Below are 14,627 nucleotides of genomic sequence, written 5' to 3' on the forward strand. Positions count from 1 at the left end.
ATGTGAAATGCTGGCAACTTCTTCTCTGTCGCGTTTTCGAACAAGACCTTAGAACTAGCGTTTTGTCAGGTGAAACGGGGGATCAGTGACAACTTTCTGAATGAGATACTGTCGGTGCTTTTTGTAGATACTCCGGCGAATTGAGGGCAAGGCTCTTGGCGAGGTTCAAAGGTAACGTGAAAGGACAGATTACTGCTTAGGTTCCTCGTTCAGAATCGTTCAAGCGAAAGAACGAAGATAACCAAGAGGTTTCTATCGCTAAATACGCGGAGGGAGTAGCTGTGTAAATTTTGTTTAATCAAGGATCTACATGATTAACCCATTCGAGGTTGATGTTTAATTAAAATATGAATTTCTTGCGACACAAATAGCGTATTATCAGTTAGATTCAATTGGATATGTACTGCAAGACGCTCTTAGTTTGATCGCATCGTTGAGTAGGCACCGTAAGACACGTAGGTACAAGAAGCAATATGGGTTCAAATGTGTTATTGGTAAATTTAGAACGTTGACTGCCACGAGGGTCATCGGTGACCCGGGGTATATTAGATTTTTTAGAACGATTAAAATAAGATAAATTTTATGGACCGGCAAACTTTCAACGATATGAATAACTTGGATAAGATGGTTGGAGAAGAGCATTCAAGCACGATATAATATTTTGGAAAAATCAAATTGTATGGTATCCTGCGGCCCGTATGTCGTTGGGACTGAGGACTGTGCGCCCCGCTGCTCAGGCTGACCTCCTTTCGTTCGTGTAAGGAGGTTTGGATATTCTGGATATTCAGGAGGATATTCTGACCGATTTTTAATTGTCAATAACTAAAAAACAAGATCGAAAACGCAATTTTTTATTCTTGATTTTTGTCTTATTTCCGCGTCAAGAATCACCCCTTAAATTGTGGAAAATCTTTATCCGAATATTCGTATGGCTGTTAACGTGTTAGAGGATTCGTAAAGAAAATAAGAAAGGTATTTCGAATTACCAACCTTCTAGTGAGCTCGAGCCAGGTGACCGTGTAGGTTTCCGGTTCCTTGACGATAAATTCGACGGCTACAGTCCTGACGGGGTCTTGGCCCGGTGCTAGGATCATCGCGTTGCTGCTGACGGCCCAGCCGTCACTGAAAACCTCGACCACGTGGTGACTCGATTCCGCAGGTGGTTTCGGGCACACCGACACGTGGATAGCGCCACCGGTGTGCACGACGATCCGGTTCTTCGTCGCGCATTTGCTCGTGTTCGACATTATCGTGCCGTGCATTTTCACGTAGAGATATTGGTTCGGCCCTGGGTCGATCAGCCATGGATGCTTCTCGCAGTTTTTCTGAAAATAATCCACCCAGAACTCTTCGATTTCAAGTATGGCATGTCCGAGTTATTTCGGCGAATATTTATTTCGTAAAACGGAAGTTCCTCTCCCTTCGTAGAAGGGTTAACAATTTTGAGAAAGTTCGAGTTCCACGATTCGAGCGATTGGAACCTTCGTCGCCATAGTCGTAGCCAGCCATTCAATTTGTCCTCTGTTACAGTAAATCAATTTTATGTCACGGAGCTCTTAGAAGGTAATCCTCAATTTGAGACCATACGAAAGCAAATCTAAGCGATCTACCACAGGCTTCCGATATACTTCGTGTCCAAAACTCTCCTTCAACCTCTCGTAACACGTTCAATGTGAGATGTACGATTTCTATCTTTCGCGACGAAAAGAATGGAAAAAAGGATCTGTTCGTTTGATTTCCTTAAAGAACATGAGAAGTAATTAAAGTCGATACGTATAGATTTCGCATTGAACGCGTCGATTCAAGCTTTTTCGTCTGTTCCAAATTTCTCTAAAGCTAAAAAAATCTCACCTCATCCTCGTCTATAACCGGCACCTTATACTTGATCTCTCCGGATGGTCCTCTCACTCTTCGCTTCTGCATGCAAGGGCTGGTCTTGATAAAGTCCCAGGTTCCCTCGAAGAACAGATTATTGTAGTCATCCAACGCGTCCATAGACCTGACGGTGAAGTGTACCTCGACTATATTCGAGGTGGACTTGACGTTCATCGGTAGGGATCGGTTGGAGCAGAGGCAATCCCGTTGGACAGGCGGAGCGTTCGGCCATGGAAGATCGAGCACCTGTAGATATGGAGCATGATTCGGTCCCCTGGGTCGCTTACGAATTAATCAGTCGACAGATTATTATAATTGCTACGGTGACGAACAAACGCGATCGGAGAACATTAGCGTTTGTAATTGCGCTTTAAATTCACGGACGCGAGTCCGTGCCCCTCGTAAATCCTGCGATCGATAACAAAATGGAACGAACGACGGAGCGGGAAAATGGCCGGTGACGGTGGCACGGTTTCGCTGCTCGATCGGAATTTCAGATTTATTTTGGTCACGCGAACGTTCGTTCGCCTCGGTTCGATTGTCGTACATCCCTCCGCGATCACACCGCCGTTTACACGCCGAATTTCTGATAAAGTTTTAATGAAAACGCGGTCTCGTTAATTACAGACTTTACCCTCGCGCAATAGCCAACGGCGCAACTATCGACGGAGATTCTTTCGATCGTGGTTGGCAAACTTTAAATTAAAATCGTTGCTCGCTTGCCGCTGTGCTCCGGTCTTTCGACCGAATTAGTAGCGTCTTGGGAATTTATTATCCAATTAGTAAATCGTCCGATTATTGTTTGCCTTTGATTCAATTTTACAGATTAATCGCGTTAGAGATATTTCCGGGACCTTACGGAATTTTGTAAATTTAACTCGAATATCTTCGAATATCGTTTACTCCGATTTTGTGATTAATCTTTAAACAGAACTGTATGACGGTATGATTGCTTGCGTTTATACGAACAACGGCAGGCTTACAGCTTTGTCGGAACCGTGCAGTTGTTCGTCGGGTTAACAACTGTATTCAGGAAGATGAATGGCCCTTCTAGTGCTCTCGTGTCGCGCAAATATAAAATGGAGCAATGCCTGTTCGAAGTTCGTTCGAAGATTAATTGGAACATGCGACTTTGGCTCGTTATTACACGCGAGAAAAAGGGTGTGAAACGAAGAATCTGAAGCGCTTCGGTGCGTTTTCAATGACCGTACAAAGAAAAAGGATATCGAACGAGCGAATAAACCACGACCTGTAAGTACAATACGTACGTCGAAAGATATCACGCGCGATAAACGCTTCCCCTCAAAATTATGCAATTCGTATTGAAAACGCGCTGAACAAAAAAAGACAAGGAAAATTGAGAAACTGAATACGATTTCGCGATTCACGCGTCTTTGTCCAGAGATTCGCTCCAAGGTGCGAGCCAACGTATTCACGTCCGACGTCCTCTTATCTCCAAAAACTATCTTACGCCAGAGGTAGCGGAAGTCTTGAAGGAACGGATAGAAATCTCGAATCACATTTTGGTTAAGATTGAACTAATAGTGAAATACGGTTCTACGTAGAATATGGCACGATAACACAGACATTTCGGCGGATGGCGATGCAACGTTGAACGCAAGTAGCGCGTTAGGTGTTTGATTATGGAAGAGCGTAGCAGCTTGACGCTTTCACGGCCAGGCGTTTTCTGCACGTGACTTTTACAGCGAAAGTTTCTTATTTTCTCTGCGTAATTCTGTTGCGTTCTCCTCTAAATTAAGTTATTTTCTAAGCATTCCAGTATTCCTCTATATTTTCTCAATGACTTGCAAACGCCTGTTTTATTTTGCAATAATTTTTCTACAACTCGTACGTTATCACAGTCGTGCGTATACACACGTGACACCCGTCGTGAAAGCGTCGTGAAAATCGTCTTTCCCCAGGAAGTACGCATCAGACTCTTATTCGAGATTTTCATTGAAATTTTGGAAACGTCGTCATACGACTCACCTTCACGGAGAAGTTGTCCGATCCGACGCAGAGCAGTCGATTAAAGTTCGGGCTGGAGACGCTGCGGCACGTCCGGTTTCCGTTCAACAGCTTGTTGAACCGCAGCTTCACGATCTCATCGTGCTCGCCCTCGAATCTGTACACGCAGCTGGAAAATCCGTTGTAGCCTGCACTCGTGTCACTTAATCGAATTTACATGGCCGGTCGGCCACGCAAAGGAATCGCTTTCCCGATCGATACCACGTCGAGGAGATTACGAGGAGGAAAGTGACCGGTCAACGACGTTTCTCCTTCGTTAATTGATCAGCGGTCAAAGCAATCATCGGTTTCTATTCCTTTGCAAACTTCGCGGACTCGTATCGAGCATTATCTCGACCAAGTTTTGTCTATTTTGTTTTCTTTGTTAATGTCGCTAATGGTATTGCACGGTTTTGAAGTATGATAGATAAATAGAAATGGTCTAGTATGATAGATAAATAGAAATGGTCTAGTATGATAGATAAATAGAAAGCGGTAACATAAGGAAGTATAGCGGCGTGCAAAAGTATCCGGCCAGATAGATTTTTCGCTTTATCGCTCCAAAAAAGCGGTATTTTAAAAAAGTTTCGGTAATATTATACGATTAACGTAACAGCGTTTGTGTTAGTTTAGTTAGTTTTTTTTAGATAGCGTTTCCTTCTACTTGTCATACTCTGACATCCTCGACGTTATTTAAAATTCTTTCCGCCCTGTCACCTTTTGAAAAAATTATCTGGCTGTGAATTTTTCCACGTCACTGTATATCTGGCGAGTGTTCGCGACGATTTTTTAAATTTTTGCCAGCGATAGGTAGTAACGATGCAGATTGCAGGAGAAAATAAAACGATCGAGGGCAATTCCTCTGCATTCTATGAACGTAAAAGATATCGATAGAGAATTCGAAATTTTGCAATTTTCAAGGAAATATCGCGTCGAGAGAAATTCCAGAAAAACCTAATTCACCCTCGAAATATTACATCTCTCTCTCTCTCTCTTTCTAGAAAAAAAAACAAATTGTACAAGTGTCTCGTGCAGTGCTTCCCAGATAGTTTTACAACATTCTACTGGCCGCTGCGTTTTGTCCCTTTCCCCAGACAACGAGTGTCGCGTAATCATAATTACGAACAAAGTAAACGAGCACGCGATACAGCCTGCCCACGCGTGAAGCAGCAGTGGAATTCTATTTGAACAGCAAATAACGACGCGAGCGACGATCGATGGGAAAAACCGGGCTGCATTTATTCACGATAACGACCGGGCCACCCCTTATGAACGAAGACTTTTCAAAGTAGGTGTAGTCACGGTCGTGCGAAAAGAGAAAGGACCAGCCGCGAAGACGTAAAGTCCATTTTATGGCCCCATAAAACAGGACGTCCGGCTTTAATGGCCGGCCAAGGGAACTTTCGGCGGGATAGGATCAATGAACGGTAACGGAATTGGAGAGTTGTTCTCGCGAGGTCGAAAGCAAACGGCGAAATTCAGTGTTAGTAGGACTTTCGACGATGTTTGTGTTTCCTTTTGGGAGTTTTGTTGATTGAGGTGGAGTTTAGAGGAAGCGGAGGAGGTTCGAAGGGTAAATAGAGGGAAATCTGTAATAGGGGAGGTTGGCAAGGATCTTGTACGACTGTTTCGAGGGTTGTGAGAAATTTAGAAGAATGGAAGAGAGAGAGGAGGATTGTAGCGGAAGAACAGGTGTTGTCGATTTGCTCAAGTTTACCAGGCGATTTGGAGAAATTTTAAAGAGGAGACGTCTTTATTTTACTTCGTCTGTATTACTTCGGGGAAGTTTGTTAAGTTTGTTAAGCTCGTGAAGTTGCAGCAGATAAGAAGAAGCTGTAAACGCTATTTGTAGCGCGTGCAAGTCTCAGTCGCGTACACTTTGATACCCGTCTTTTGCCTCGTTAAAAATTTTCCGACCTCGCGATTCCCGAAACGTTGGTCGGTTATATCTTCAGACGAGTCTAGATATATTGTAGGAGGAACGAAAAGATGCAGCAGCAGTCAGAAAATAATCGCGTTTGACGAAGAGCGATCTACTGTGGCGACACTGTCGAAGGTATTCTAAAAAAAGAAGACTCTTCCTCTTCCTCTTTTTCACCCTCGATACCGAACAGGGTCGAGGAACTTCACGAGAGGCGACGAGACGCCGAGCGAAACTCTAAAAAAAAAAGAAAGAAAAAGAAAAAGAAAAGAAGAGAGAGGGGCAAAGAAAAGAAGAAAAAGACGCGCACACTTTCGTCGCGATGCACAAAGGGTCTATTTACGGCTGGCTATCGCTTCTGAAGGTGAAACGAAGAGGCGAGCTACTGACGTGCGTCTCATTCGAAATCGCGGAATCGTTTGCGCGTAAAAGGAGCACCGTGCAAGCCGGATGCGGCCGACGGAAAGAGAAAGAGTTTGTCCTCGTTAGATCGTCCCGTCATTTTCTCCGGGCAGCCCTTTAAATGGACAGACCGTCGATTGAAACCTCGCGCGTCTTGCTTCTCTCCTTAACACTTTACCGACCGATAGCCTATTAATCGGTTTTTGTCGCCGACTCTTACCGACCGATGGCCTGTTAATCGGTTTTTGTCGCCGACTCTTACCGACCGATGGCCTATTAATCGGTCTTTTGTCGCCGACAATCTTTCTCATTATTTGAACAGTAATTTGTTATTTAGTACTAAGGTACCTTGCTCAGTTGCGTCGGTTGCGTTGCTTTGTAAGCTCCCACAGTTTTATAGCAATTTGAAAAACTTACCGTTCGCGATAAACGAAAAGAATCGAAAGATTGGAGAGTCTAAACCGAAACAGAGCCGGGCGCCAGGGAGAATCTGCCCTGAGATGCCGGTCGACATGCGTATGCTGTTGAATCGCTAGCGGTCGGTAAAGTGTTAACTTTTACATATTCCCATGGGACGAACCTGACTTCGTTGCCCCTACCATCGTTAAGCACACGATTATCGTTACTATAACGCTTTACTGTACCCTTTTACGTTCGTCTGTCTATTTGGGATTTATAGTTGTGCAAGACTCAAGATGCGGTAGAAAGCTACAGATTTAAAGGTGACGAGTATTTTTAACGAAGAGACAGTCGTTTGGATTTTCTAAATTCTTCAGAGTATTCCCGGAGTAAATTCTCTATTCGATATCCAATACTTTTTAGATAACATCGAGAGGCGGAAACGACAGAATTATCGTTCTATTTCTCGTCAGAGCAAAAAGCACCCAAGATTTTATCTACTCGCGATCATTTCCTCATCCACGAATTTATTTTCCTAATTTTGCTGCTGAGTTCTTTGTTTGTAATTTAAAATTTTTCTCTTTCATATAGGAACAACGATGAGAATATAAAGAGCAGGAATTGCCCCGAGCGACATAAATCCTCGTCGAGGCTATAGCTGGCGTTCAGTGGCCCCGATCTTCGTCTTTCACCATAGCCTTAAGGACATTACGGTATCGAGAAAGCGTCTGGAACAATAGTTAAGTGGCGGCAAGGTGGACTCACCTCATATTTTTCGTGCCGCCACGGCCATAAAGGAAAATGTCGCGTGGCGCCTGGAATCTACGATCGGGATAATGATCCCGATTGCGGCTGTAGAAGATCCTCGAACACGGCCCGCTGCCGTAAGGATCGCCGTCCTGGTGTAGATCCACGAATTCGTAGAGCGCGCGAAAATTTACTGGCCTGTGGAATGGAGAAAAATTTCGTCATCGGTACGTGTCTGAAGCTTGTTAAAGGTACGTGGAACGTCGAGCCTCGACAATTTGAAAATTTTCACTGATCTTTTTACATATACATAGAGTAGATTGGGTTGAGAAATAAATTCATCGGCGCGTGGATTTTCGAAAATGTTATGAATATTATTCGAAGAATGTAAAAATACCTGTCGGAATTTTCCGATGCGAGATTTCTAGAAAACTGAAATAAATCGCTTTTCGATCGGATAGACTTTATAGCATTCGTTTAACCAAATACGAACTAACTTATGACTGGACCTAATAAAATATACGCTTCCATGTAAAAACATTGTGCAATTCGTTCCTTTCGAAAATTTCTTGTTATACGATAACTATAATTACCGGAAAGGTGAATGCAACTCGTGCCAGGTACAAAGACCGCACTACACGTCTCTCGTATATAGAGAACATCCTCATCATCGTGATCGTGATCGTAAAAGTATGGACGCGCTAAAAATACGGGATTATTCATCGAAACGCGTAACAGGTCATCAACGTTCGATACTATAGAGAGGAATTATCCCTCGCAGGTTGTCGACGTCTGTCGCTTATCGAAGCACGTCGCAAAAGGGGTTATTTACATTTTATTTTTCACTGCAAGCCCGACACGAAGACCGCGTATTCGAGCGTGATAGCCGCACGGAACGCGGATGCGTCGCACGGTCTAGTTAATCCTTTCCGCATGAAACGACCCTCCCTTTCCCCTAGCTTTATTAACCTGTTAAACGAGGCGATTCCTCGATCATCACCGCCCCCTTGTGCGGCCAATTAAAAAATGACTCGTGCTCCCATACGCGAGTCCCGATGCTTTTCTTTTTATCCAGATCCGCTCGATTTAATTGAACTCCCTCGGTCGAGCTTGTATAATGGCATATCGGAAAGGCATTTCCAACGATGCGATCGCAAAGGGTGAAGGGATGAACAAGGCTCTTCGCAATAGGGATGAAAGTTACTCGGGTTAGGTTGCTCTTTTCCTTCTTTCTTCCCGAGAGAGTTTAGAAATTTGTTTGTCTTGTAGGGTAATCGCAATTTTCACTTTATCGAACACGACCGCCGGTCACAAATATCGCGACACTCGTCGCATCTCTGTTAAAAGAATCTAACGATCTTTGCTTTACTTGGTATTTTATATTATAATTTCTTTTTTTATATTTAACATTATTAAGAACGGTATTTAACGTTTATAAGAGTAAAATATGGAATACAAACTTTTCATCGAAGGATTAGTTTTTGGAGATTTACCAAGTATGCTCGAACGTGGCTAATTATCCGACTGTATATGAGTAAACGATCGATAGGATGTTATTGTAGAAACGAAAGTAAGTGATAAATATAAAATACAATTTTTCCGTTCGAGGTTTTATTTTGTTTAGTTAAGAACCGATCTGGTACTTACACGCGTATGATAAATTGTCAAATTTATTTTTTAGGAAACCAAGCGTCCTGAGAAAAATTTGTATTCTGCATTTTCGACTTATTTTCACACGCAGAACGACCTCCTGTCGATTATTTAATCCTGCCCAGTCCGGAATTAGCCATGTTCAAATATACTTGATCAATTTTCAAAGTCGATTTTCTCGTAAACCAAGTCTTAAACGAAACAATTTTATTCCACATTTTCGTCTTATTTTTTCATATAGAATCACCTCGTGCTCGCTTGTACACGTTATTCGATCACATTCCGTATGTACATATATGATGAATGAAATAACAGATTTATAATAGCAATAGCTGCCCGCCCGCGGTAGTATTTGAGTTAACGATCGCTAACTCTCTGTTTGAACACCCTTTAGGAAATGAATTTCAAAGAATTTGCTTTGCTTCGATACGTGTTTGTTTATTTTTAATGAATGGTTCATACGCCGATTTTCGCGTTTCTGATTTTAACGAATAGAGAGACACCTTTATCCTTTGAGAAAAAAGCATAACCCTTCTGCGTCCTCCTCCAAGGGGTGAGTTTCGAAGAACGCTCCAACGAGTGTTTATTTTCAATAGAGAGTTCGCATGTTGAATTTTACGTCCCCAACTTTACCAACTCGTGGGAAGTGGATATCCCATAATAAAAAATTGTATCTTCATTTTACCCTTCTTGGGTCTATATTTCCAAAAACCTCTTCGTATCCCATGACTACCTTCTCAGAGCAGTATACTGTCCAAATTTCACGTTTGTAGGTATAGTAGCTTGAGCTGGGTGTGTTGACGAGTGTTTCAGTTATTTTTGCATTATACATATTTTAAAATAAAAACAACAAAGAGCATGCAGTTTGTACTAAATATCAGCTGGTATCTTAATACTTGTAGCCGACTTTATATACACGTGACGTGCTCTGGTAAAATGAGATTAACACGCGAAAATGACTTTCCGAGATAAATGCGTTTAAAGTTACGCACTCCGTGGTAAGTTTGTCTGCTTTGTTTGCAGCTATTTTAGGCCTTCAAGAAGAAAAGGGTAGAGAAAGGTAGCCTTTCTACCTCTTAAAGGAAGATGGTTGATTTCTTCACTTTTTAAAAATGTTTCACAATTTTTCTTAATGCAATAAATACTTGTCTACTATTGTTATCAATACACGACGTTAATTGTTAACTTGCGAAGTCAATAAAATTATTCTAGAAAATTGGCTTGGTGCTTTTCCTCAGGAAACAACACGAGAAAGTCGAAACGATCTTAATCGACTTTTCGACGCTTTAAACCCTTTCCTTACCAGACCACGTCACATATTTCTTCGTTCACGTGCCATTTCGATTTCTTTGGTGAAATTCTTCTACTTCGGTTGCCTACAAGTTTCTACAGTTATTAACTCTAATCGCGTTGTTATAAATCAAATTCCATATATATCGACACGAAGGGGAACGAAATAATCGGAAAACGTAATTGCGAAGGAAACACTGCGACAGCTGTTTGTTCCAGGATTGACTTTCAATTCACAGAGAAATTTCTAAAGACCCGGGCTCCATGGAATCTGAGCGTTTCAGTGACTTGCAACGGTGCGGTCGACGCGCAGGAAAAATCGCTTCTTATAAATAACTGATATTGGGAGAACCGTGGCGGAGAAACGGAAGAAAAGAGGTTGACGACGGGAGGTCGGTAGCGAAAACGTGCAAGTGCGGCAGATATTGCGCTGCGTCGCCATAAAACCTCCGCATTCCTCGCGTGTAACGTTCTGTATCGATTCCACGAGCTCCATGTCACGAGCAAATTTCGTCTGAATTTATATTCAAAGCTTTCCACCCCTTGAGCGCGCAGAAAGGGAGGAAAAAAAACGAGGAAAAGGAAAGAGTAGCACGACATCTCGAAATACCGGAACTTCGACCTCCGATTTCTCGAGGAAGCCGGTTCTACGCGAAATATACGTCTCCGTTCAAAATCTTCGTTTCAAGTTCCGATCTTAATTTGCCTCGAGAAGTTTCGTTCCCTTTGACTTAAACGTCAGTCGATCGAAAGAAACGATTACTCGACGTTTCATCGAGCGAAGGATTAAAGGCTCTCTTCTTTCTCATCATGGATTGTCAGTCCGTGATAATCTTTGCTTCCCATTATCGAAGATTAAAGATATCGAATAAAACTCGTGAAACATTCAGCTCGCACGAAAATATCCAATAACTTCGATTTATAGGTATTAATCTTCTACGATGCTGTGTGACTCTAATCTGGCCGTGATCCCTGTATTATTTTCTTTCATCCCTACGTTATCGTATCGCTGCAAATAATTCGTTCGTAATGGTTATTTATTAAACCGTGGATTAATGCAATTTAAATACAAACTGTTTTTCTACTTATCTTTACGCGTTATGCTGTACCGTGTAAACTTTCGCGCTTTGAAATATGCCATAGATGTACAAACAGTTGCTCTCGCTTATCGCAACCAAAAGGAAGTTCACAGTCGTGGAAGATTGAACAAGATATCTAAAGGATTCGTTCTCTAATCACCGATCGTTGCCGATAATTTTCGAGAAGCTCGGGAAAAGTCGGGGCCAATAAAAGCTCGCTTCCCGCGGATATTCCTGGCGAAATCTCATTACATCGCCGCTCGAGAGAAAACATAATACGCGGCCGTGTCGATCGATAACGCTCACGTGAAACAACGTCGAACAAAACGGCACGCGGCCTGTGTAATTGAAACGGAAACCGCTTTTCTCCACCCGTCCTTCTCCCCTTCTCTTCGTTCATCCCCATTTCGCTTTCCCTCTTTCCCCCCGTATCGTGCAATCGAGTTACACTCGCCTGAGAGCCGTCGACTCGACCATTCGCATCTCGATGGTCAAACTGCTTCCGCTGGATACGAAGCTCTCGCCAAGGGAACAGGGACGACTGGTGTTCTGTAGGATGGCGTGGTCGCAGGTTCGCGGCACCTTGTCCTTGCAATAACGCGCCAACAGGGTGGTGTTTCCAGCGGGGCGGGCTGCCTGAGGGTGCGATGGCTCGGCGGATCTGTCTCCGTGACGTTGGTGTTCTTTCTCGCTGTTCGAGATGGATTATGTTTGAGAGATCGAAGCAGATTAAAGTAACCCGGGGCGTGGATAAAGCGGGTGGCGTCTGTGCGATGAAATTTGGAAGAGAGAAGGGCCACGATAGAATCTTCGCGAATAGCGCGTCACGTGAGCTTTACAAGAGACTCGTCTAATTGGAAATTCTTTTTATTGCTGCGTTCTTTCGGTCATTCCCGATGTAATTGTATTTCTTTGAAAAATATCTCTGGTTCGAACGAAATACGAGAAAGCTATCGTCGATGCGTACGATTTCTCGTTTCAATATATGCCTCAAGTTGATCTTGTTAAACGATTATAAATTGGAGAATCGTTGCAGCGTCAATTTTCTCGTTAATCTCGTCATTTTCCTCGTATCCACTTTGACGTATCGTAACGAAATGAAGATCGTCATCTAAGACGAGATTAAGATAAGAAACGCGGGACACCGGTCTACGGTTCATGGGCGAATCTACTTTCCACTAATTTCCGAGCTTCAAACAGCGAGGGTCTACCTATAAATCATCCGAATCGCTGCATAGAAATTTCTGAACCGAGGGACAAGTTACCCGAAACCTCTTTACATAACCCAAACCCCTTCCAAACTCTCGGACAAGAAAAACCAAACTACATCGAGGCAAGAAGATCTGTTAACAGCATGGCGTAACAAGAAAGCAAACTCAACTAAACAGAAGCAAACACGAGGATCCCGCGGTTTAGCCGTTGGTCGTGCAGTATATAAAAGCAGCCCAGACTCTGCTACAGTCGAGTTCACGAATTTTGGTCAGATAGGAAGAACTCGACGATCTTTTTCTCGCGTGCGGTTCGCGTGGAAGAAATAGAACGTCGTTATAGACTCGACTAACGTTCGAGCATTTTGACGAGGGAATTTCGACAGATTCGAGGAAACGAGAGCCGTGGGAAATACATTTTGACGTTTCAAGAAAAACTGAGACCACGCAAGCGGTTCCCCGAGTCGTTACGTTGATTGATATTTCAAGCTTTCATCTACAAGTTGATCATATCGCAAAAGCTGTTAATATCTTAACTTTGGTTCAATTATTATTGGAAAACGTAGAATTCTGCGTGTAAGTCATATGTCATTGCTTCGATCGATGTTCCGCAAGGAGAACCGACGGATTAAAGGTCTCTGTTTTGTGTTTGTCAAAGGTCGACTCCTGTTTTCACGAGTCCTCTGGGAAATGGCGTCTCCACGGATCCGATGCCGTATCAGTGACGAAAGTTGTGCAGATATCAATTGGCAATAACCGTGATGTTCTTGATTTAGGACTCGACTTTGTACGCTGACATATATCCAATCAAGCAAGATATCTTAAAGAGCGTTTTGGTCCGAATCGTACATGGCTGCATCCCTGAATGTCACTGCATAGACGGATTCGTGGCTGCCTTGTATTTCAATTTAACATCTCGCTATATTTCTTCCAGCGGACGTTTCGCGTGAAGTTCTATGGTTACAGTGGATGTGTGTTCCAATAAACTGTCGTTCCGACGAACGAAACATCCAACCACCGAAGTGCATATACATAGTCATAAGTAGGTCGCGGATTTTTACACGTTTCCAGGAAATTGAAAATTGCAAAAATGCACAAAATGTGCACGATGTTCAAACATATACGAAATATTCGAAATACACGGTGTCCTAGTATCGATGGTACAATCGCCAAGCGGTTGATTGTAAATAAGAAAATAAGTCGAATATATGTGGAATACGTACTTTTCACTCGAGGCTTTGTTATCGAGAAAATCGACTTTGAATTTCCTTCGAGCGCATATGCGCTTGACTATCTTGTGGTTAAACGCGTCTCGTTACAAACCATTATTTACTTTATCCATTTATGTAGAAGCATACATATTGAATCAAAAGTTTATTCCAAAGACAACACAAGTCTTCCACAGTTAACAGCGAGGATCGTTCTCGCGTTCGAGGAAAAAGGGGAAATACGGTGGAAAGCATGCACGATCATCTAACTCGGAGAACACACCCGCGTATACGGTACCGGTGACCAGCATTACTTGCATCAACGAAGTAAATCTTAAGAATCACGTGCCTTGTTATAACTCATAAACCTATGGCATATGGTTTGTGTTCCACGATATGGTCAAGTGCATGCGTGCTCGGAGGAAATTCAAAGTCCACTTTCTCGAAAACAAAGCCCCGAGTGAAAAAAATTTATTTCATATATTCGACCTATTTTCTCATGTACAATCACCTCGTCGACGATTGTACCATCAATTCTGGAACAGCCTGTATTATACCTATTAAAACATTCAGTGGATGAAATAAATTTCTACTTAGGTTTCGTCTGTCTAAAATTAGATCTATAAAAGATCAGGAATTTGCACGAAAGCACGTAGTTTAGTCATAAGATTGTTCCGACGTATCCATGGGGACACGTATCCACCATAATCGTAGCCTTGCTGGAAGAACATTCGTCAGGAACTCGAACGAAATACGAAGACGAGGATCGGTTTTCCGGAAAAACCAGCGTAACAAGCGGAACTCGTCGGCTCTAACGAGGCATTCGCGATTAATCAAAGGG

General features: G+C 42.8%; 1 protein-coding gene across 3 annotated transcripts in view; it reads right to left on the reverse strand.

Moving 5' to 3' along the window:
• Positions 1–14,627, reverse strand: part of LOC138178377 (uncharacterized) — a 193,291-nt gene that overhangs the window by 5,154 nt on the left and 173,510 nt on the right. For all 3 annotated transcript variants that reach the window (XM_069110173.1, XM_069110174.1, XM_069110172.1), the window contains 5 exons: positions 11,825–12,061; positions 7,370–7,549; positions 3,865–4,012; positions 1,852–2,121; positions 991–1,325 (listed from right to left, as the gene is read on the reverse strand). In XM_069110173.1, the coding sequence (XP_068966274.1) occupies positions 991–1,325; positions 1,852–2,121; positions 3,865–4,012; positions 7,370–7,549; positions 11,825–12,061 (1,170 nt within the window). The remainder of the gene's footprint in view (positions 1–990; positions 1,326–1,851; positions 2,122–3,864; positions 4,013–7,369; positions 7,550–11,824; positions 12,062–14,627) is intronic.

The sequence above is a fragment of the Bombus flavifrons genome, chromosome 3, assembly GCF_040668555.2.
Source record: "Bombus flavifrons isolate JBK064 chromosome 3, iyBomFlav1_principal, whole genome shotgun sequence".
NCBI lineage: Eukaryota > Metazoa > Arthropoda > Insecta > Hymenoptera > Apidae > Bombus > Bombus flavifrons.